We start from the raw sequence: 24751 nt of genomic DNA on the forward strand, positions 1-24751 counted from the left end.
CCACTAATGGTACTTTTAATCATCATTGTCGGCTATACTGTACCAAGGTTTAGTTTACAGAACACACTAAAGGGAGATAAAATAACTTTTTCCATTTACAATTTGGTCCTGTGGACACAAAAGGACTTTTGCACCCTGCCGTGTTTTGTTTTACCTCAGTCGGTATTACCAGCAGAGTCTAACACAAAGGAGGCCCTTGTTTGAATCGTTTCCCACAGAGAACCACCTTGTGTGTGTGTGTGTGTGTGTGTGTGTGTATGTGTGATATTAATGCGTTTTTCCTGGGTCTTAAACCCCCTCAGCTGGCCCTCTGTGTGTGGTGCTCTCATTATTTTCCTTCTCAGAGGAATGTGGTCTTGAACCAGAGGGAAATTGACTTTTGAAGGCTTGTTTTGCTGATTGTGTCCAAACTGGACCCACTCACAATTATTGAAAAAAACAAAACAAAAACAAAAAAGAACGTTTAAACCATTTAACCATGAGGCTCCAATAAAGGTTTATATGCACATGGAGTGTGTAGGTATAAGCATAAGTGCATGTGTGTATATTCGATGTGTGTGTGTGTGTGTAATGTCTTTGTTCAGGGAAATGATTCATCTAGTTGTGGGGAACTTGACACGCTCGCGCCGTTGCATTGACGGAGCAATGTAGGCCACCATGATTGTTGGATTAGGATATCACTGTCTTAAGAGGATGAGGTAAGCAGATCAAGATGGCATCATGCACGCACATGTGCACACACGCACACACACACATATGAATTGACGACAGCCTGCACAGAACTGTGTGCAAAAATTAAAAGTGCACTTGTCGTCCTTCAACATGTTCTTTTTTTACGATGTATTTGTTTGGACCACCGTGGTTAGTGCAAACAAGGGTCAAATGATCTCAGCTTGCATAACAGACTAGCGAGGACCAGGACTCCCACAACAGACCAGTCATTAGGACAATTTATGGAAGCCAATTTCTGCCAGAAAAAAAAAGAAGCTCACGGTAAATCAAAATTATGAGATAAAAGTCATAATTATTGTCCAATTTTTATCTCATATGACTTTCTATCTCATAATTTCGACTTTTATCTCATAATTTTGACTTTTTATCTCATAATTTTGACTTTATCTCATAATTTCGACTTTCTATCTCATAATTTTGACTTTTTGTGAGCAATTTTTTATGCTTGTTTTTTACTGGCGGGAATGTGCTTCAATAACAATTAGCCCGCTGAGAAGCACAAAGAAAAACTAAACTAGCAACCGAGTCAAGTAAATGCTAACTATAGCCTGCTAGGCAACATAGCCGACTGTATTTCTGCAGTCACGTGGTGCGGCTAGCAGTATGGCAGCATAGCCTCCCCTGTGCCCTTTAAACTCGGAAAACGGCTAACGCGTTAAATGAAACAGATAATGAGCCATGAATGCTTCAAAGTTGCCTATGTGTTTCCAACAATGTGCCCAGAGGCCCTGAGGACAAAAGGGATGTAAGTGGAAATCAGCTTGGCCAGGCTGTAGTAAGGCGAAGCTATCTCCTTTGAGGCAGTGGCGGAGTGATTTTTTGACTGTTCAGCCCTCTTATGTATGGTGTGCAGGGTTTGAGTCAAAATTGGCGCATAAATGGAAGACATTCAATAGTGGGATTCAGGGTGAAATGGTGTACAGAACAAATCCTCCAATCATGGGTTTTATTCAATGTCGTAAATCTGTGGCATTCAAAACACTGTTGACATCTCCCTGCCAATAAGGGTAATCTCATTTAATGGATTACAGTGCAGAGAGAGAGCGAGAGAGAGAGAGAGAGAGAGAGAGAGAGAGAGAGAGAGAGAGAGAGAGAAAGCAGTAGAGAGCGAGGATTAGAAGCATGTGTGTGTGTGTGTGTGTGTGTGTGTGTGTGTGTGTGTGTGTGTGTGTGTGTGTGTGTGTGTGTGTGTTGCTCTGTAACTTGAAGAGTTCAAGCCAATGTGCTCAGGCAGGCCTTATGTTACATTTAAAGACCTCGCCGCCCAACCAGACGTCCACATCAATTACAGCTGCTAAAATTGCAACACAAAGTGCCCTGTTAGCAACACTATCTATGTAAACCAGTGTTCACATTCAAGGGTACATGTAGCGTCCTCTTGAAATTGACTTGGGGAAATTTAGGAGTTGACGCGGTGCAATTCATTTGCGATGGATGCAAATGTTGTCCAAACTTATTAGGGAAAATTGAATTTCTCTTGCAACCTCACTGCCCTGCCACAGATCTTATAGAAGAAGAAACCAGAGGGTGTGTGTGTGTGTGTGTGTGTGTGTTTGTGTGTGACTGTTACTTTGACGTAGAGCGAGATCTCGTACTCCTGGTCCTCGAGGCTTGCGCTGCTGCTCCTCCGGGGCGGTGCAGGACTCTCCACCTTCCTGTGGGAGAGCAGTTTCACCTCCTCCCTGCCATCTTCCTCCTTCAGTTCCTCCCTCTGCGGGAAGTACGACCGGCCGTCCTCGAGCAGCACCACTCGTTTCTTCTTCACCTGATCGCTCCGCTTCCTCGGCTGGGACTCATCTCTTATGACCGACTTCAGTTCTTTGATCCAGTCCTCCTCCTTCACTGGACTACTCTCCACCGTCGGTGCCTCTCTCTTCGGCTCCTTCCTCTCTCCCTCGGCGTCTCGGGAGTTCTTTCTGATACTCCTCACCTTCGTCATCCAGTCTGTCTTCTCCGGGGTGCTTTCTTCTCCGGGTTTGTCTCTCTTTATCCAGTCTGTCTTCTCCAGAGTGCTTTCTTCCCCGGGTTTGTCTCTCTTTATCCAGTCTGTCTTCTCTGGGGTTCTTTCTTCCCCGGGTTTGTCTCTCTTTATCCAGTCTGTCTTCTCTGGGGTTCTTTCTTCCCCGGGTTTGTCTCTCTTTATCCAGTCTGTCTTCTCTGGGGTTCTTTCTTCCCCGGGTTTGTCTCTCTTTATCCAGTCATTGTCTTTTCTCCTGTGGGACGTCACCCTCGCCGCCGCCCATCTCTCTTTCCTATAGGGGGAAAATGGCTGCCGGTCGAGACCCAGGATTCCATTCTCCATCACCTCTCTCAGTCCTTTGACCTTGCTGTTTGGTTCCTTCTCTTCCTCCATCTTTTCTTGAATATGTTCCCCATCCTTCTTTGGAGTCCCTTCAACCAGGCTTTGGTTTTCAACAGCAGCTGGGGTGACATCAGCTGTTGGCCATTCCAGTTCTTTGCTCTCCACCTCGATCTCGTCGTCTAAAACAGTTACTGGCTCCTCTGCCATCTCCACATCTCCTTCATCTGGCTCTTCATCAGCACCTCCTCCAACTGTCTCATCCACATCAGCCTTTTCCAGCTGTTGGTCTTCCAGTTCATTGTTGACTTCTGTTAATACTCCTTGAAGCAACTGAGGAGACTGATCTTGTAATTCACTTCTGTCCTCTGTTGTGGATTCGGTCTCGTTTAAAGTCACATCCTCCTCCGGTTCTCCGGGTTCAGCATCACCTCCTTCCTCCATCTCAATGGCTTCTTCCACCTGGCCCAAATCCATGGTGCCATCGCGTTGTGCATTGATTGTTAAGTCATCTAAACTCAGATCTACTGATGGCGGGGGACTGACTCTGGCTGTGTTTTCAATTAGGTCTTCCTCAATGAAGGTTTCAGGTTTAGCAGACTTCTCTTCCTCCATTTCTATGACTCCCATTCGTTGTTCGTCCTCATCTTTGGCCTCTCTTACGACATTATCCCCTTCGACTCTCCTGCTTTCTTCCCCTTCCAGCACGGTAAGGGTATTAACCCCAACCTGTTGCTGTCGCTCCTCCCCCCCCTCTTCCTCCATCTGTCTGGCCCCTACCGCTCCTCCTCCTGCTCCTTTTGCCATTTGTGGCTGCTCCTGGCCGCTCTTCTCTTCTGTGGTACAACCATTGATCGACTCATCCTCTTCATTTTTTGTCCGAGTCACTTCTGTAGTTTCCCTGACCGCCTCTTCTGGTACAACAGGTGCTGAGACCAAATCGTCCGGCTCTGTCTCTCGGCACGTTTCACCGCCTATGTCTGTGATGTAATCAGGAATGGACGAGGAATTTCTTTCTGTATCATCCACTACATTTTCTTCACCATCATGTTCCACTTGCTTTGTGATTTCGTTGTTCATTGACTCGAATTGGTAGTTTAGCGGAGAGTTGTCCTTCTTTTCATCTTCCACACCCCCTTCTTTCCTATTGGTTGATTGGCTGTCGGGATTGGCCACCGCCTCTTCCTGCGCAGTACTTGTATTATCTTCACTCATGAAGGCAATTTGGCAAGGATCATCTTGAATTTTGGCCTCTTCTATTGTGCTGATGGTAACAGGGGTTAACAATGTTAACGTTGCTTCAGTCTCCATTCTTTCAGTGCTTCCAGTGTCTGTTTTGCTAATGTTTTCAATGGGCAAATTGATGCACTCCGTCTTTTCTGCCTCATCCTGCCTCCTCTCATCATCATTACTGGTTGAATCTACCTGATACGGATTTGACACTTCATCTTCCCTCTCTGCCTCCACCTCGCTTGTCTCTTCTCCCACCTCCTTTTCAGCACTTACCATCGCTGGCTCTGGCATATATTCTCCTTTTCCACAATCATCTTCACTAACTGTATCTCTATGTGATAATGACTGATCAGCCTGCTCCACTTCTGGTGATACTGGTGAACCAGACTCTTGATTCTGAATCGTTTTGGGCATTTCCTCTGATTCTCCCTCTCCCTCCCCAGTGCTCGCTCTGTCATTTGGTTCCTCCTCTCCCACCTCTCCATTTTCTAACGGGACCACTCGGATACTCCCCTCTGCCTCTGTCCCTCCACTCTCTCCTTCCCTCTCTATCTCTGCTACTCCCTCTTCTTCCTCGCCCATCATCGAAGCATCCTCCCCTACCTCTTCAGCCAGTTCCACCTCCTCATTCTCCTCTTGTCCTCCATCCATATCTTCTATCTCTCTTTGCATGACAAGCTCCAAACAAGGACCCATGGGGCTGTGGATTACTGAGCCATTTGACAGGTCCAGGGTGGGCCGGGAGTCCGACTGAGCCATTCAGGGAGTTTTGAGAAGTGTCGGGACTTACAGGGAAAAAGAAAGGATGTCCTAGAGTCCAGAACTGAATTGAGAGAAAGGTATTCCAGACTCGGCCCAATGTTTCACAGGGAGAATACGAATCGGGAATGGATCCGGGTACGATTTCACAATGGGTCCAAAAAGTGCTCCCGAGTTTCCAGAATATGAGGCCTGAGATTGTGAAATGGTGCCAAGATTCGCAAAACCCCCCCCCAAAAAACAAAGATTTCAAATCCTTTACTGTAGTCGGAGATTTAAAGAAGCGGAGGAGAATCTTGAACCCAACCGATATGAGGTCCAAAGGTCCAAGGAGAACGTATATTGTCCAGTGGTTGAGGCTTAGAGTCTGTACGAAACTTGGAGAGAGCGTGAATACACATCCACACGCTACTGTTAGCCTTGCTGGCGGAAATAAGCGTCCCTGTATATGTACTGTACCTTAAGCACAGTTGGTCAACAGTAAGTAAGTACAATCTACCTCTGTTTATTGCTTTCTTACCCCCACCTCCTCTCTCTCGCTCTCTCTCGTTCTCTTTCCCTCTCTCTCTCTAGAGGATTAGATGGAGGCTGATCCCCACATGACCAGGAGCTTAAACCCCTCTGCCACCCAGGGACCAGCACCACAAGAGTCAAAGTTCCTTATACACACACACACACACGCACGCACGCACATATTCGTGCACTCGACTATGTTTGTGTGAAAATGTTTTATACTTATAAAAATTTTCAATTTACACCTCCCGCTGTTTTTTGTTGATGATGACATAATAGAATATAATTTTATCCATTCATCTTGAATATATGCTTCAGAAAATAATGTTTTTGCTTGTTTTGCATGTGTGTGTGCGTGTGCGCACGCACGTGTCAGCCATAAAGCATATAGCGCAGGCTGTTGCACTGACACGTTCATATTCTAATAGATGTAACAATAAAAACCGTCAATCAAATTGTTAAAAGGTAATTTATGTAATATTTTGTCTTTTCAAAAACATAATATAACCAGTAAATATCGGCAGGGGATGTTCAGCAGCACTGTCTGAAACAGAATGCCCCCTCCCACCCCGCGCCCCCCCCCACCAAAAAAAAAGCCTTGGCTTGCACTCATAGTCCTCAATCCTCAACTATGAAGTGACACAGTGAATAATATCTCCCGAAGGCGAGTAATATCAGCCAGTGCATTGTATATCTTCTCCCTTTCTATTTGAATTTGCTTGCCTTGTTTTCTCGGATTTGTTGTTGATATTCACATACATCGTCACATGCATCAGTAGTGTTAAGGTTCTTGCTGTTTATTGTCTGTTCCAATGAACGATTAAAAACCTCGGGACACATCTGTGGATGTCATTATGTGAATATGGACTTTTGAATAAAGTGGTTCTTTTCTTTTATATGCATCCGTGTAATGCAAATGAATTTCCCAATAACCCATCGTAGCTGCATGTAAAACACATCTGACAAGCACTGTGACATAGGAACCTGCCACAAGAGGACAGCGCAAGATTGAATAAAAAACAAGAGTCCACTTGCGACACCTTTCTGACTACAGCTTGTTTCCCCCTGGTTTACTCTTTTGGTTTTACACGAATTGCCATCGATCAAGGATTTCTACTTATCCCCAGGAGATCGTTTCAAATGAGCGGATGAAATGGGTGCCGTTTCTCATAAATCAAATAGGACACGTCGGTTAAAATGGAGAGGGGGCTGACATTTATCGCGTCCATTTTTTTATTTTTTTGACGGAGTGGATGGACCCGCTCAGCTTTCAATCAACGTGCGTAACTAGTGACATGTTTTATTCATCCGCGAAAATGTGCTGAACCGGAACCTCCCATCAGCTGTTGGGCTGACGTCATCTCCGCCTTCCTCCGGGCCCTGGCTGATAACGTTATATCCGTTTGTTCGGCTTCTGTGTTTTTTTGTTTTGTTTTGTGACTCTTTATTTTGGGACATCGTCCGATCCGAACGAGGAGAGCGTCTCCCTCCGAAGCGATGGGCTTCAACCGTGACGGGTGCAGCGGCAACATTTGCGGGACACCGTTCGTTTCGTTGGTTCGCGGCAGCGTTTGAGATCCCAGATTAGCATAATTTGCTAGGCGTCCCAGGTGAGGCTGGGCTAGCGGTGTAGCGGCGCCTCTGACAGGGTGTTTTATAAGAAAGCAGGTTTGACCGGTGAAACCCCTTAACTTGGACCTTGTAATGAATTAACGTTTACCGCCTTCGCCGAATTGAAGCTACCGGTATGAGTGATGGCAAAATAACGCTGAAGATCAACGCTGCTAGATACACCCATCAGCCGACACATTAAACCCACTGACAGGTGAAGTGAATAACGTTGGTTATATCGTTACGGTGGCAAGGGGTGAGACAGGTTAGGCAGCAAGGGGTGAGACAGGCTAGGCAGCAAGGGGTGAGACAGGTCAGGCAGCAAGGGGTGAGACAGGCTAGGCAGCAAGGGGTGAGACAGGTTAGGCAGCAAGGGGTGAGACAGGTTAGGCAGCAAGGGAACAGTCAGTTCTTGAAACTGATGTGTTCGAAGCAGAAAAAACGTGCAAGCGTTAAGACTCTGAGCGACTTTGACGAGGGGGCCAGATTGTGATGGCTAGACAACTGGGTTCATACGGTCGTGTTAAAACATAGAAACATAGAAAATGCAAGTAACAGGCTCTGGAAAAGTTGTGGAAAATTGTAATTCCTAAGAAGAAAGAAGAAATTTGGAACAGTCATGGAAATCTGACTAAATGTACATCCATTCTGTTAAGGATTGACTGGCCAATTAAAAAAAAAGAAAGAAAAAGGAACAGCAGGAGTAAGAGTTGTGCCAATGGTTTAGAATTTCTTGTGTGTGTACATGCAATAGTTTATCTCGCTGTGCTTACATGTGTTGACTATATACCAGGCAATTGCAGTGTCAACAGTCTGGTTTCAAATGGAAGTGCAAAATGTGGCTTGCAAAAAATGAGAGTAAACTGGTATGTATGTACTTTTTAAATTTTTTTTAAATGTAGTCTTATTCTCCTGTTTGCAGAAAACAACCGGATCTTAGTGGTGATGCAGCAGTCTGAGAATAGCGGTGAGGAGGCGACGGTAGACGTCCAGTTTACCGATCTACCCAACGCCTTAATCGCTTGCAAAGTCCCAGAGGATCTGTTCAATGTCAGCAGCTTGAAGGTAAGGATTAAGTCGCACATGTATGTGCAATGCAGCTGTCAGCCAAAAAAAAAAAGTGCTTTTGTTTATGCACATACCTATCTGTTGTTTCTAAATAGAACATGCCATAGCACAGCTGACAAAAGTGAAACTCAGGCTTGGTCAGTAATGCCATCACCCCTCTCTCTCACTCACTCACACCTTCCTCGTTCCTCACTCATTCCTGACTTAATTTTTAAACATATCCAAGATCATCTCTAGGAAAGCTGACTGGCAGCAGTTTCATTTAACTGCCCATTGAATCTGGTCCAGGAATGACATTAGACTTTGGGCTGCACCAAGAGAGACTGTCAAAGCCCATGTACTAACCTTTTAGTTAACTGTTGAGGACACCAACCCCATTTATTATTGTTACAAAGCAATAAGCGGACTTTACATTCAAGTCATTGGATGAAAATAGTTTCAGCTCGTCTTTTTTTTTTTTCCTCCTTGAGGGATCTAAATTCTCTCTGTGTAAGAACTAGGAAATCTAGTCACGGTTTTTATCTTCTCATTTGTTACAACCGGCTTTTGGGATTATATGTTTGCTGTGAACAATCAGTATTCATACATTAATAAAGCATGCTATTAATGTACTATCTGTAGGGCTGGGCAACAATTCAGTATTGTCGTTTATCATCTTTTGTTGGTTTCATATCGGGATGAAATTTGGATATAGTCATATTGTGATACACAATTTATCCTCTCAGGGGAGCAAGAGTTTATTTTCTCAAATTTCTCTCAAAATAAGGTGTGTAATATTTGAAGTATTATTTCAAAGCTAGTTTTGGTTTAATATCATGCTTGACCAAACAGTTCCACATGATGAACCTTTGATGGAATCTTGAATATATGGTACTTTTGCACATCTAAGCAAATATTGTGATGGATTTGGTGCAAAGTTCACTATGGTTAGCCGATCATGATAATAGTTTCCATATCGCCCAGCACTAACTACCCAATACGTATGAGAATCGGTGTTCGTAAACAATAGCGAGGAAACGGTCAGATCAGTCGCTTGGAGCAGTTTGTGCAGTTGGTTACAAAGGTTATTTCCAAGTCACTTTTCCCCAGACTCATTATAGTCCTCAACATGATTCAGCAGCCTTGACTGACCCTGTTTGGAACAGCTGTCAGTGATCATGAAATACATAAAACATTTTCAATTTGCCTGACAAAAAGTGTTAGCTGGTGTTGAACCAGCGCTTATATGATGCTATTTTTATATTTAAAAGAATCCGAGTGTCAAGTGTTTTAGTTATACAGCCTGTACTCTGTCCAATAGTGGAACCAAAACATTTACAGTCGTGAAACTAAATCCAAAATTACTCCCAGCTGTCACTGGTACCAAATGTTGTGGAAATGCTACTGGAAGGGCAGGGTAGCGACTTGTTCTCATAAGGGCTTGAACCTGGATCCTCTGGTAGGAGGGTGGTCTCATCACCATCACTTGGTATGCCACCCCACACGGTCTCCTGTGATCGCGCATGTACCGGGGTGGTCTGTGTGGATGTGTAGTTAACAAAATTACACGCTGCACCCTTTCGTGCCCTAATAAATTCTATTACTGTGACCAGAGTTCCAGTAGGATTCCCACGCAATGTGCTGAAGTTGAGTCACTATCCCCCCAAGCTAGAAGCTGTGTCAGAGTTGGAATGATGTTTGAGCAATGATGGAAGTGTCATGAATGTGTGTGGTTGTGGTGATGGCCCTGGCAGGTGTCTGGGGCAGTTGTCTGTCTCAAGAAAACAGGCGGTGGATAGACACTTGGAATACGTCTACTGGGGTGGCGCCTCTGTAACCAAAGGGTTACAGCGCATGCCATGTGTTTGTTGCATGTGATATCTAGGGATGGGTATCATTAAGATTTTAACAGTAATACTGCTCTTATACTGCTTGTCGATCAGGTACTTTTTTTTTCTCCCCAATTGTGTCTGGCCAATTACCCCACTCTTCCGGTCACTGCGCCACCCCCTCTGCCGATCCAGGGAGGGCTGCAGAGTACCACATGCCTCCTTCGATACATGTGGAGTCGCCAGCCGCTTTTCACCTGACAGTGAGGCGTTTCACCAGGGGGACGTAGCGCATGGGAGGATCACACTATTCCCCCCAGTTCCCCGTGCATCCTGAACAGGCACCCCGACCGACCAGAGGAGGCGCTAAGTGCAGCGACCAGGACACATACCCACATCCGGCTTCCCACCTGCAGACAAGACCAATTGTGTCTGTAGGGACGCCCAACCAAGCTAGAGGTAACACAGGGACTTGAACCGGCGATCCCTGTGTTACCAGGCAACGGAATAGACCGTCATGCCACCTGGACGCCCCTCGATCAGATACTTTAACGGTACTCTTATCGGTTCTTTTTGAGGTTTTTTTTTTGTTTGTTTTTTTAAGAGATAAAAATCAAAAACAAATTGAGAACAGAATTAACATTGCTTTATTTTCTCATGTCTGGACAGAGCGTTAGTTTTAATCATCAACCCATATTTGTGTAGTTTAGTTAACTCGGAGTGGGCTCTGGGCTGCTAGCGTTACATAACATAACTGAGGTGGCTGGGGGAACGAGAGATGAACTATGAGCTAGGCAGTCAAACTGCATTCCTCCGCCTGTGTTTGATGCACTTTCACTTGATGTTTCGAAAGATCACTTGTGTTTCCGCCCTTACATGCAAAGGACTTGTTGCACTTGTGGCAACTAGCATTGTCAGCATCGACTCTAGTGAAGTATAACCAGACTTGTGTGTGTGTATTTGTGTCGCTGTGTGTGTCTCTGGGAGAGAGGCAGAGAGCTGGCCTCGCCCTTTGGCTCTAATATATGACAGGCTCTGTGAGAGATCTCCTGGATTGGGAATTGTGAAAATACATGATAGCAAACTTCTTAATCTTATTACAAAATTTGAAACGGAGTTGGTGAGATAAAAGGTGCAAGGCAACGTTTTTGTAGCCTAAATATAGGACATTTATTTTCCTAATTTCTCCAGTACCAGTAGCAGAACCGTTAACATTGGAGCTTCTCTTTAATAATTTAGCACCGGTGCCTGTTTAATACCGGGTTTTGGTACCCACCCCTAGTCAAACCCCTTTTTCACGCTCCCATTTCCTGTCTGTTTTTCACTGTCGCTGTCTAATAAAGGTAAAAAGTAAACTTTATAAAAAGAAAAAACGGCCACTGGTATTGAGGCTGACTTCACGTCTCAGGGTAATGTGGTTCATCTGGGGTAAACTTGATGTTTGACACCTTATGTGTGATTTTGATATGTCTGCTCTGTTATGTGACGGGCATACATTTTTCTCACCACAGAACACAACCACTGATTTTGAGTGATTTGGCCACTTCACAGTTTAAGCCACCATCTCTTCAGACCAATCAAGCCCTGTGTTGTGGTAAAGACAAGTGCACTGTTTTTTGTTAAGTGCACCTATTTTGATCAGTTTGAACAGACATGCAATTGCCTAGCAAGACTTTGCATAATAATGCTTGAAGAAATATTTATACACCACTAATAAGGCTACCTGTTTCTATGGAGTTCGAGTTCAGCTTGGTCTGAGTGCTCCTTTTTGTCCTGCTTCAGTAATGACTGACATGTTGATTTTTGAGAAATACTGCCATTAGGCCATAACTTCTGCTTCCGGTGTGGGAAGATAATAATAAATATTATTACATTTATATAGTGCTGTTCTAGACACCCAAAGTGCTTCACATTTGAAGGGGGTAACTCACATCAACCACCACCAATGTGTAGCACCCACCTGGGTGATGCACGGCAGCCATTTTGCGCCAGAACGCTCACCACACATCAGCTTAAGGTGGAGAAGATGGCAGCGTGAACTCAGTTTGCAGCGGCCTCACACAGTACGGTCCATGCAGTGTCTTTGTCCACGTCTGTATATAAGTTTGTGTCTTCGTTTGATGGCTGGGAGAGCTGGCGCTGGATTGACTGGGAGAGCTTGGTCTGCTGCATCCTGTGGGCCCGGGGGCCACAGCATTGCTTGGAGCTGTGCCCGAGGAGGAAACACCGAGGGCGGTCTGACAGGACGCGGAAGCGGGGCAGGCTAAGCTAACTGCTAGCCCATGCAGACTGGCAGTTCCGATAACACTGTGGGTGGTCTAGTGGTGGCCTTGCCTAGCGTTGCCTGTTGTCGTGTGGCGTGCGGGGAGGTGTGTCGAAGGTGTCTGGCTGGGAGAGCTGGCGTTGGATCAGCTGGGGGAGCCTGGTCTGCTGCATCCGGTGGGCCCAGGGACCACGGCCCTGCCAGAACTGCAGCCGAGGAGGAAACACCAAGGGCGGTCTGACGGGACATGGAACCAGGGCTGGCTATGCTAATTGCTAGCCCATGCAGACTGGCAGTTCCGACTGTCATCCTGGCTGGCGTTCGTTCTCTTGGACAGTTGTTTTTTTTTTTTTTTAGTTGTTTAGTTTGGATATATGTGTTCTTAATTTGGACATATGTGTTAGTTTGGATATACTATGTGTTCTTAGTTTGGGTATGTGTTCTTAGTTTGGACATATGTGTTAGTTTGGATATATGTGTTCTTAGTTTGGATATATGTGTTAGTTTGGACATATGTGTTAGTTTGGACATACGTGTTAGTTTGGATATGTGTTCTTAGTTTGGGTATGTGTTCTTAGTTTGGACATATGTGTTAGTTTGGATATATATATATATATATATATAAGATGATGCTGGTCGCATGGCTTGGGTCCTGGACTGCTCCGTTGGCATGTGGACACTGCTTGGCATCCTGTGCATCACGTTCTTCATATATTTTATGTCCATTATAAATCTGTTATCCTCTTTCAATGTTGTATTATGTAAATTGCATGAACACAACATCCATTGCACGCTGTCCGTCTTGGGAGAGAGATCCCTCCGCTGTTGCTCTCCCTGAGGTTTCTTCCTATTTTTTCTCCCTGTTAAAGGTCTTTTTTTAGGGAGTTGTTCCTTATCCGATGAGAAGGTCTAAGGACAGGATGTTGTGTTGCTGTTAAGCCCACTGAGGCAAATTTGTAATTTGTGATATTGGGCTATACAAATAAAATTGATTTGATTTTGATTTGATATATGTGTTCTAAGTTTGGATATATATGTTCTTAGTTTGGACACGTGTTAGTTTGGATATATGTGTTAGTTTGGATATATGTGTTCTTAGTTGGGATATATGTGTTCTTAGTTGGGTTATGTGGGTTGGGCAAAACTAAATTTCGTCTCTTTTGTGTACACAAGTACATGAATGAGATGACAATAAATTGTTCCTGATTCCTGGTTGTAGTTCTTAGATATGTGTTTTTATCTTTGTGTTGTGCTGCTGTGGGCTTGGAGGGGAAAAGATCATTTGGTTTCATTTCATGTACATGAAGTGAAATGACGAAGTGTTCCTGATTCCTGACTTTTTGCCTTGCAGCATTTAAATGCTGCCAGAGGAAGCGACTTGGCTGTGATGTGATGTCAGTCATGCGTGGCAACATGGCAAGAATACTTGCACCACCGGTGCATCATTCCATTGCATTGCTGAGTGATTGGTCAGCTTCGCTAACTCTCCTTACATGGTTGTAAATCACATTCAGGACATAACACCTGTTCATCCTCGGGTCGGCTTGTCTGACGGAAATGAAAAATGACCTCAGATGCCCCAAAAAATTCCTAAAGCCATTGGAAAAAAAAAAAAGAAGCCGCATAAATCTCTTCCTTGCCAGCTTGTGTCACGTTTTCTGCTCAAATAACTGCATGTTTAATACTATCATACCAGGGAAAACGAAGGTCACTGTGCCTGTTTTTGCCACCTCATCATGCTCAATTGTTGTGTTAGTCAGCATTGAAAGTGTTGAAATTCAGGTATCTTTCCATTCGTGGCGTTATTTCTCATTACAATATTTGGTCTCTTGAGCCATTGGTAAGATGGGAGCCAGGCTTTAGGACGGAGGAGGAGAAACTATGAAACACTGGGGTGGGTGGAGGCCTTGACAGCATGTGCTCTTTAGCCATCAAAATTCAAAACCCTAAAACAACACACATATGACTAAACAGAAACAAATGATCAGGCCTGGCAAAATCGCCGCAAATGCACGCACAAGACATCAAATTGAGTAATACAAAGGAAGTTTGGGGGGGAAAACCCTGTTAACACACACACAAACGCATAATTGTATAAACTGACTCGGCCATTCATTTGGAAATCCATAGTGTCTTGCTGACATTGTTGGAAAAAGGAAAATCTGAAGCGGTTGAAGGCTGGATGGCACACAATAAAAAGGCAACTCGTGTTTTTCCACTGGTTCAGAGGAAACCTGGGTCAGCTGATGGATCGTATGACAGAATCTTCCACTGTGGCGAGTGTGTGTGTTCTCACACTTGGGGTCCTTGTGAAAATGTACTTGTTTCTGGTTCTGGTACCGGGCCGGTGAAGGAGCGAATGTGGGTCAATAGTACGTCCTCGGTGTGGTAACACAAACTGAATGAAGGTCCACATTATCGTCCCCTGTAAGGTGTTTGGCGTTTTGATAATGTGGCTCTTGGGTCAGGATCCGCATCATGGTGACACGTGCCCATTTAATCTTGTACAATTCGTATGCAGTTAATTCTGTTTAATTGTGTGTTGTAACTTTATGTTCCGCAGTCAACAAATGTCGAATCTGGCCAAAACGAAATATGTTTGTACTTATTACTCTGAAGAATTGATACTTTAAACCAACATTATGGCTGTTTTCAAACATGTATAAAAAAAAGTTAACTTTGAAAAGATGAGATTTAGGACGTTATGACAAGGCCATTGGCCCAACACCAACATGTTTTTTTTGGGGGGGGGGGGTTCCCTCCTTTTTCTACCTAATTGTACTTGGCCAATTACCCCACTCTTCCGAGCCCCCTCTGCTGATCCGGGGAGGCCTGCAGACTACCACATGCCTCCTCCGATACATGTGGAGTCGCCAGCCGCTTCTTTTCACCTGACAGTGAGGAGTTTCGCCAGGGGGACGTAGCGCGTGGGAGGATCACGCTATTCCCCCCCAGTTCTCCCTACCCCCCGAACAGGCGCCCTGACCGACCAGAGGAGGCGCTACTGCAGTGACCAGGACACATATCCACATCCGGCTTCCCACCTGCATACACGGCCAGTTGTGTCTGTAGGGACGCCCGACCAAGCCGGAGGTAACACGGGGATTCGAACCGGCGATCCCCGTGTTGGTAGGCAACGGAATAGACCGCTATGCTACCCAGATGCTTTAAACTGACATTTTGACCATTTAAAGGTCAACTTTAGTTGAAAAGGACTTTGAAAAGATGAGATTTAGGCCATTATGTCAAGGCCGTCAACCCAACACCAACTTGTTAAACTGATGCTGATGAGGAAACTGTCTGTCACTGTACCCACTGACTCAGAACTGACCCATTTGACGGCGTTGATATCCTGACATTGTCCATTAAAAGTTAGCTGTTCACAGGGAAAACGGCTTCCTGGAACAGACCTGAACGCTTTGCATGGAAAACAGAGGGATATAATGCACCGGGACCACGGCGTGGTTGCCAAGTTCATACCAAGGCTCGGAAAGAAGAGCCTGCTGCAATAAACTCTAAGTGGCAATAAAAGCAGTTTGGTTTAAGACGAGCGGTCGCACAACACAAATCCGTGGCGTCTGTTTGTTATGCAAGCCAAACCAAACCGTTAATGAAGAGCCAAGACGGAGCTGAAAACATTTTCCCCTGCTACTTCGTTATGTACTTCAAGTTTGTCCCTAAGGTGCCGGGCTGTTAAGGTGTGTGTACGTGTTTTTTTTTTGGGGGGGGGCAGTCTAGTGAGGGAATGGAAAAAATGGGAAGATGAAACCAAAACATAGTGATGGAAAAAATGCAAGGCTGAGTGCTCTCTCTCTCTCTCCCTCTCCATCTGTCTCTCTCTCTCTCACTCACACACAGACCGCAGTAGGGTGAAACTGAAGCCTGGAGATGATTAGCACCTACATACACACATTCACACGGTAATGTTTAACATCAACAAACAACACTTAGATGAGAGCATCGGCTTCACCGTAGGGAGGGTCGCTGCTATTACAGCGCTCGGTTTTCCATACACGCGCGTTCATTTTCCACCCGACACACACACACACACACACACGCACACACATGACATGATACCATTACTCATTCCGCTGTGCAGAAACACCTGCGTTCTCCGTGCCGCAGAAATCATGGATGCCCATATGTTGGGCTAATAGTTAAGACGGGCATGTTTCGAATGGGTCCTGGTTGCAGCCAGCTGCCGGGGCTGACGGTGCCAAGAGACATGTCTGACATTTGGTCGCTAAGTAAAGTGCATATGCCACCCCAAGGCCCTCGCTATGACGCGAAACGGAGTTGGCTAGCATGGGTTGAGTGTCGGAGTTGGCTGTTCTGTGTGTGTGTGTGTGTGTGTGTGTGTGTGTCAGTTTTTCCCTTGAATAGGTGACATGGGCCACTCTTCCTCGAAGAGGGAGTCAAGACGTTTATATATATATATATTATTTATTTTATTTTACTACTTTATTAATCCCCGCAGGGAAGTTCTTTCTCGGCATTTAACCCATCCTACCTGTGTGGCTAGTAGCAGTGGGCAGCCGCCGTGCAGCGCCTGGGGATCAACTCCAGTTCGTCTCACCATGCCTTGCTCAAGGGCACAGACAGGAGTATTAAACCCTAACATGCATGTCTTTTTGATGGTGGGGGGGGAAACCGGATCGCCCAGAGAAAACCCACTGCAGACACAGGTAGAACATGCAAACACCACACAGACGATGACCTCCTGGGATGACCCCCCCCCCCCCAGGTTGGACAACCCGGGGTTCGAACCCAGGACCTTCTTGCTGCAACGGTGCGACCCACTGGGCCACCATGCCGCCCATAAGTGTCGGCGTAAAGTTAAGTTTAACGAGCTTTAAAGCAGCCCAAGGGGTGGGGAGTCGGATGTTATCTCTCATAAGATGGCGTAGGCTGAATGATATGACACAGTCCTGTGCGAATGCTTAGCACGTGTCTTTTTCAGCAACGTGAAACGAGGGGTGTCACACTGCCATTACAGACTGCGGTTTTATCAGGAAACTTCTGCAACCACGGTGACCTTATCAACGAACCACAATACATGACTGTGACTTACAATGGCGACGCAATGACTGTTTCCAACTAAAAGGCAGCTTAAGTTTTGCAGGCGTGCAGGCCAATGGTTTCCAATCCCGGTCCTCGGGGGCGCCCTGAACCGAGGACCAGGCCCAGAGGATCGTGATTGGAAACCGTTGATGTATAGACAAGATACAAAAATGACATTTGTCTCGCTGGTCCACAGCCTGGTCTTTAAATAGAGCATGCAGACAGCAGTACAGACAATGGAACATTGTTTCTGTCAGTGTCTCAGCGTGATTACCGGCTGCCGGCTATAAATGAAAACCCCGTGTCGCTACCCCCCTCTCAGGAAGACTGTCGATGCAGGAACCTGGCTGTGGGTTAACGCAGTAAAAAGTAGACGGATGCAAAGGGTGTCTGTTTGTGCGCTCGATTCTCAATTGTTCGTGCAGCCAGGCATGTGTGCACACACCTGTCACATGCACACACACACACACACACACACACACACACACACGGGTGTCATTAAGTGTTTGGGAATTGGCCGTACAGTCTGGTCTTGTTTTTCCCAACTGTAGACACCACACACACTCACACACACACACACACACACACCCACTCACACACACACACAGTCTCACACACACTCTTTGCTCCCTGCACTCGGCTATTAATACCTCATAAAAGCCTGTTATCAAACTGCATACTTTCCATGAGCACCACATCTCGCTCTCACCTCTCTCCCATTCCATCCTTTTCTCCCTCCTCTCTTTCTGTCTGTCCTTGGTCTAACTCTCCCCGCGTCTCTCCGCCTCTCAGTATTTCCATCTCCTGCCTAGTCCTTGGTTCTCAGCGCCTCTCTTTTCTCTCTCTATCTGTGTATCCCCTCTCTGCATGGCTCAGAATGACGTGTGTTCCCCAAGACTTGTTCCGTACTCTTGATGGTCAAGTGTCCTGATAAACCTGCTCACTCTGTGTGTGTGTGTGTGTTTAATCAAGGGCAAGAGGCTTATTGCCACATATTTTCCATTTGGAAAAGAAAATAGCAGAGATGGTTGTGGTCACAGTGTTTAAATGAGTGAAACAAAGGGAGGGTAGATTAACGCGTCCGTTTGCTTGGCAGTGATGTCATTTTTTTCCAATCTCAACCCCCCCCCCCCCCCGTGATTAGTCAGCAGTGGAGTGGAGCAGGCAATGAGAGAGAGAGACAGTGAGAGAGGGAAGTGCTTGCTGGACGGGAGAGGAATAGAAAGGAGGAGGAGGGGGGAAAAATCCCCACATGATCCCGCCCCCTTTTGTGGCCGATTGGCTGCGAGTGAATGAACCGATGAATGAGACGAGGAAGAGAAGGACGGCAAGGGAGGAGACGGGGGTAATGCGTCAGTAGCTGGCACAAGCTCATATAATAAGCGGTTGTAGGGCAGGAGAAAGAGAGAGGGGACTAGAGAACCGGCTCAGCTCTTACGCACACACCCAAATCTCTGGAAAATTCTGTCATTTTGCAGAGCTTAGCAGAACACAGTGCACAAGCCTTAAAAAAGGGAAGGGAAGGAACGAATACCGCCTGGAGAAAAACACAGTCAGTCTGTCTCAGAAGAGACACGAGAAGAGAATTTGGACAGCAGATATTGAAGACTGGCAGTCGATTGCATCGGTCCTGTCATCTGAAGGCTGCTGAGCCAAGCTAACGCCAGCTAGCCAGGCAAACCTTGGGATCTATGCTTTGAAGGCTTGAGGTCTATTTAAGTAACTTAAACAGAGCGAGAGAGACTTAAGGGAGCTTGACTGAGATTGAGAAACCAGGAAAAGGAGTGGAAGTAAATTGACCTGGAAACCGGGGTGCTAAAACACCAGGTATCCTATTTGGAAGCAGCCATTATCCCCCCGGTTCTCTGTCACCCTGGGGAAGGCAACACCACTCCGATCCCCCCGATTCCCCCCTTCCTCTTCATCATCACTAACGCCGTCCTCGCCTTTGAACTCCGTCTCAACCCCCCTTCGCCCTTTGACCTCGCACACCGTCGGGTGGAAAAAGCTTCACCTCCCTGGATTACCCATCATGCACATCAAGACCACTAAATGTAATCACTACTGTCTGGTCGCCTCTGTGACCAGCCAGGAAGTGTTTGACCACCTGGAGCCACGGGTAAGCAGAGATACAGGCTTCTTATGTCACCTGTCAACCGCATTGAGGTGTTGTAGAGTAATGCTGGCTGGCTTGAGAAATGAATGATTAAACAATTTGAACAAAATTAATTCATTGACAAACTCGTTGTATTCCATTCATATTTTGGGTCTTAGGATGACACGCTCCTTTTTCAAGGTTTAGACAAAAAACTGGTTGAGCGTGCGGGCCGAGCCTCAATTGTCCACTGTGTGTGTTTTTTTCGGCTGGTGTGTAGCTATGTGGACACACCTGTAATTTCAGAAACTCGTATTTTCAGGTCTGGAAAAACTGCCAGTTTAGTGTGCTGTTTATGACATTGTGGGTGGGGATGTGGGTCATGGGGTGTGCGTGTGTGTGTGTGTGTGTGTGTGTGTGTGTGTGTGTGTGTGTGCAGGCATGCCCTTACTTGTGTTAACAGCTGTAGAGTTGCAACCACATTTCTGAGCATTTTTCACCAGCGTGTCTCTAGTATGACTACAATTTATCTGTCAACACGTTTTACTTTTCAAACGCAAAGCACTAAATCCCACAAAAGTCAACTATCAGCAACTAAATCATAACAGGGAAGGAAAAAAATGGTGGTTACATAATGTAGTAGTTGAGAAAAACTTATTCTGTTGGGAGAGATTTTTTTGCCCAAGTGGAGAAAAATGTCTGCAGTGCCCCCAGGTGGTCGGGGATTGTGTTGCACCCAGTAGAGTCGTACCGCAGACATCCACTGTCAGCTTGGTGGAAGGAAGTCATGACAAAGTATGTCATTTCCTGTAATGAGTGGAGGCCTGCCTTCAGACCTCTGTAGACTCGTTAATGTGACAATTGAAGACACGTCCTTGTTGTGTCTTAACAGAAATTCTGCCCCCCCCCCCCCACTAAGCCACCTGGACGCCCATTTTAGAAACGATTTTGCGCAAACAAATCATTCTTATATATTCTGTCATTGGCTTTCAAAAGGTAGGACCTCCTAATTTCACAAATTTTGAAGATGAGGAGGTGGTGACCAGGGTCATTTTTCCTTACTCTTGACTTTCCCGTGGATAATCGCTCCAAGCCCAGTGGATGCCTGCTGCAGTTTCATTTGGACACATTCAAAAGGCGTCACAGACGAGCTATTCAGCAATGTGACTGGTCGTGATCACAGTGTCCTGTCCTTGTTTTACTCCTTTACTATTGTGCATCTGGGAGAAAAGCTGGCCTGCAGAAGACTTTGTTGCCATAGTGATCCACTGGAACCAAGCGCCATTTTCTGTGGGTTTTAGTAGCTGTTGTGGCGTGATTGCATGTATGCACAGGTGCCAGTCTGCTTATTTCCAAAGGCTTTTTCTGCCATCTTTGTGTGTATGTGTATGTGTGTGTGTACTGGGGGATGGCAGGGGGAGGGGGTCGGCAGCCGTCTGGATCATTTTCATCTCCTAATTGGGTTCTCAAATAATAATTAGTCGTCTTAAATTAAGGCCATTGCTCTCCCTCTTTGACAAAAGCAAAACACACACACACACACACACACAGGCAGCAGATTCTTTTTAGGTGAGCAGTGGGACAGATATAGTGTCTGGTAATGGGTGCTATTTTTATTAATTTTATTCATGGCACCTCCAAGCTCATAACTTTATTCATAGCAGCCCCCGGCTCACAGGTCTTAGTATTTTTAGCTAAGAAGAAGTGACAACAGACTAATGGGGTCAAATGGTGTGCGACTGAAGAAATTCTGTCAAGATATCACTTCAGATGGTCAACAGTCAAAGTCGCAAATAGCAGAACGGCGAGCTAAAGCAGGTCTTTTCTTCCCCGTGTGTTATCTCGTCGTCAAACAAGACGGCGATTAAAGTCCTGAATTCAAACAAGTCTGAAACACCCCGACTCAGACTCGAACCAGGCTGCCTGACTGGTTGTTTACCTTACTGATCTTTTCACAAATGAAATATCAGACCACTAACGCACTTGAGATGAGCCATCAGGTGACATTTACAATCACATTCTGTCCAATTAAGTCGTGTAAATTGAGGCTGTTGACTACATATTTGAATTTAGGGAAATAGAAGTGTTTTGTTTTTAATATTAAAAAGTAAAATGGTAGGCCTGCATATTGGCTGCTGCTACTCTGATGAAGCACTCTCAAGACCAAGGGTAACAACACGTTTGTGACCTTTCTTACTGTTCTTGGTGACAAAATGTTCCATACTAATCCAGACAAGTGATTGATTCACAGTGTGCCAAATCCTTAGTATGCTTAATTTTCTCTTCTTCTTTTCTCTCAACACCGTCCTTCATCTCTCCCCTCTCCTACGGCCCTCCTCTCCTTCGATACCCTTTTTCAATCTCTCTCCCTTCCCATCTTCTTCTCTTGTCTCCATCTTTTCCCTCATCTCTTCCTACGTTGCATCCCCCCCTCCCCCTTTCCAGGCCAGCTTTGAGGCGCTGTTCCGGTCCTTTGACCCGGAGGTCCAGTTCCAGTACTTCAAGTCGTTCCGCCGGGTCAGGATCAGTTTCCATGATGCTCTGGCGGCGGCCGAGGCAAGGCTCCGACTGCACAAGAGTGACTTCAACGGCAAAGAGATGAGACTCTATTTTGCCCAGGTCCGCTTTTATTTCCTGTTGGTTTCTCCTTTCTTTTCGTTTTGTATTTTTCTTCCCAGAATAGGCATTAGTCATAAGATGGATAGGTTGTCTGGAATTGATGAATTATCCTTTTCCACTCAGCTATTACACCGTGTTACCAAATCTGGTGTTGGTATGGCAAAACAAAAAAAACACACTTTTATGTCAGCACAGGTTACTCATCTGGCTGAAGCACAGAAGATAACAGTCCAAAGCTATTTTGGTCTACTGAATGCTGGCAAAACTGAATAAATTGATCTTAACTCATGACTGCGACCAGTAGACTACCAACTGTCGTTTTCATTATGGCAATAGGGGGGAAAAAAAAGGCTTTTTGAGCCAGCGAATATGAGTCCCAAAACTCATGTGCTCTGTTCTATTCCTTCCCTTTCCCATGCAGTCCGTCCACATTGGAAGTCCCCGACTGGAGCCTCCCAAGCCTGACAAACAGTTCCTAATCTCCCCACCTGCCTCTCCTCCAGTCGGGTGGGAGCAGTCTCAAGACGCGACTCCTGTTATCAACTACGACCTTCTCTGTGCCATCTCCAAACTGGGACCAGGTAAAGCCCCTGCACCCACACTGACACAAACTTCTATTACAATATCTGAGGACATTCTGGTGATTTGCTTGTATGTGTCCTTTCCAGGTGACAAGTACGAGCTTCACACAGCCACCCCGACAACCCCTAGTGTGGTTGTACACGTGTGCGAGGATGAGCAGGGCGACAGCTCGGGTCCCGACGATAGCGACCACGATGATAAGCCCCGCCCACCGCGCCCAAAAATCATCCAGACACGACGCCCGGACTACACTCCCAGCGTCAAGCAGTGAGCGGTAGCAGGCGGGCGCGATTTAAACGGCTTTAACATTCATTCTGAAGTGATTCATCAAGAGCAAAATTCTCTTGGAGCTTGGAAGGTGGTTCGGGACTTGTAATGCACTCTCCCAAACATTAAGGGGAGATGTGTTGTCCCGTACTTTCGTAAAAGAGAACAGGACGGAGAGTGTGTGTGAGAGAGAGAGAGAGAACATAGCATCCCATTATGTCCAGTCATGTTTGTTTTCCTCTCATCTACGGGTTTGGACTCAACTGAAAGACTCGGTTATTTAGAAAGAAGGAAAACCAGATCAGAGTTAAGAGGGAAGATATTTTGTTGAACGGATTTGTTCTGGTGGCTTTTTTTTTTCTTCTTCACTGTTTTTCTCGGAATCTCACCGGTTTTGCTGGTGGCTATTTAAATAGTGACTGTTTATAGAGGCTTCTGTAATGAATTTAAGTGAAACGTAAGACGGGGGGGGGGTGTAGGTTGTTTTGTTTTTCCCATCAGAACTGCAGGCATTGTACACACAACACCTTTTTCACCTGTTGAAAAGAGTCCTTAACAGGACCTTCTGTCACAGCTTCCTGCAAGTCAGCGTTTTTTTAAAAAAATTTTTATTTGATGCCACAGTGCTGCCCCCTGCAGCCGTTCTGTGGAGGCCATTTGGGGTCCCACTTATTACGACGTCTGAAGTTAACCCCTGTCCAGGTTTTGGTAGGCAGTTCCTTGTTATGTACTGCTTAGAAGGCGACAGCGCTACTCCTGTAACGGTTGGTACAAGTCTGGGGTCATTTTGGTTGGAGTTTTCATATCTTGATCCCAGTTGTGATTGCAAAACAGGTCGTTGTTCTTGAACGTATCTCGATAATTTACTTTATTATGTAATTTGAGCTATGTCATATTCTTTTTTTTGTTGCTGCTGTTGTTCTTTATCAAGCAGTGTTTGTACTGTTTTGAATGTGGGACCCTCCCTAGCCCTAGGCAACATGAGGGATTATGGGTTTAATTTGGTAATTAAGAAAATAAATTTGGTTTACACTTTGAACGATGGTAAAAAGACATGGTAAAGTCTATTCTTAAAGCCATGACAGATGTTTAGTCCCTCAGCAGACATAAGGCTTAATTCTTGTAATAGAAGTTATTCCTAGTACGTGGGTGTGTTGTGGGTGGAGGGCTTGAAGCATTATGCTCGTACTATACCCTTGTTTTGACTGGGATTAGTTATACACGGGAGAACCTGTTCTTTTTACAAACACCAGCTGCAATTTTCATTTATTGAGAACAAATCTACCAGTCTGTCTAGACTGTTGGAGGGGGAAAAAAAATTCCATAGCTAGTTAACCACAAACTCAGTGCTTGTCTGCTGATGGCAACCTAGATCTGTGTAATCTCTGTAATGTAACAGTTGGAGGTAGTAATAATAATAATGAATACATAACGCATAGTATTTTTTGGCAGCCAGCAAATTGCCATAACTCATAATGTGAGCTTCTGGATCAGATAGCAGTAATGGAGGTTGTAGACAATGGAGTCAAATACTTCTTCTTTCGGCTGCTCCCGTTAGGAGTCACCACAGCGGATCATCCATTTCCATCTCTTCCGGTCCTCTGCTAGTCCTCTGTCACGCCAGCCACCCACATGTCCTCCCTCACCATATCCATAAACCTCCTCTTTGGCCTTCCTCTTTTCCTCTTGACTGGCAGCTCCATATTCAGCATCCTTCTCCCAATATACCCAGCATCTCTCCTCCACACACGTCCAAACCATCTCAGTCTCGCCTCTCTTGTGACCAAGCCGGTATGGAAATCTGATTTATGATCCGCATATTTGATCTGGCAAAGGTTTTA

The 24751-nt window shown here is 45.6% G+C and overlaps 1 protein-coding gene across 2 annotated transcripts; it reads left to right on the top strand.

Annotated features, from left to right (window-relative positions):
* Positions 1–6917: 6917 nt before the first annotated feature.
* LOC130131514 (calcipressin-1-like) lies at positions 6918–23961 on the top strand. Of its 2 annotated transcripts, XM_056301214.1 has the most exons (5): positions 6918–7361; positions 8070–8212; positions 21888–22061; positions 22483–22642; positions 22730–23961. In XM_056301214.1, the coding sequence occupies exons 2-5, from the start codon at positions 8093–8095 to the stop codon at positions 22912–22914; spliced, it is 639 nt and encodes a 212-aa protein (XP_056157189.1). In that variant the 5' UTR covers positions 6918–7361; positions 8070–8092; the 3' UTR covers positions 22915–23961. The 2 variants fall into 2 exon arrangements, with proteins under 2 accessions (XP_056157189.1, XP_056157190.1); XM_056301215.1 differs by lacking the exons at positions 6918–7361; positions 8070–8212 and adding an exon at positions 18703–19466.
* Positions 23962–24751: the final 790 nt, after the last annotated feature.

This window comes from Lampris incognitus, chromosome 21, assembly GCF_029633865.1.
Source record: "Lampris incognitus isolate fLamInc1 chromosome 21, fLamInc1.hap2, whole genome shotgun sequence".
Lineage (NCBI taxonomy): Eukaryota > Metazoa > Chordata > Actinopteri > Lampriformes > Lampridae > Lampris > Lampris incognitus.

What these genes read in the sequence shown, in the direction of transcription:
- LOC130131514 (XM_056301214.1), top strand. Translation starts at nt 8,093, where the DNA reads ATGCAGCAGTCTGAGAATAGCGGTGAGGAGGCGACGGTAGACGTCCAG. An exon ending in TCAATGTCAGCAGCTTGAAG is followed by an intron (nt 8,213 to 21,887) that starts GTAAGGATTAAG and finishes CCCCCTTTCCAG; the next exon opens with GCCAGCTTTGAGGCGCTGTT. An exon ending in CATCTCCAAACTGGGACCAG is followed by an intron (nt 22,643 to 22,729) that starts GTAAAGCCCCTG and finishes TGTCCTTTCCAG; the next exon opens with GTGACAAGTACGAGCTTCAC.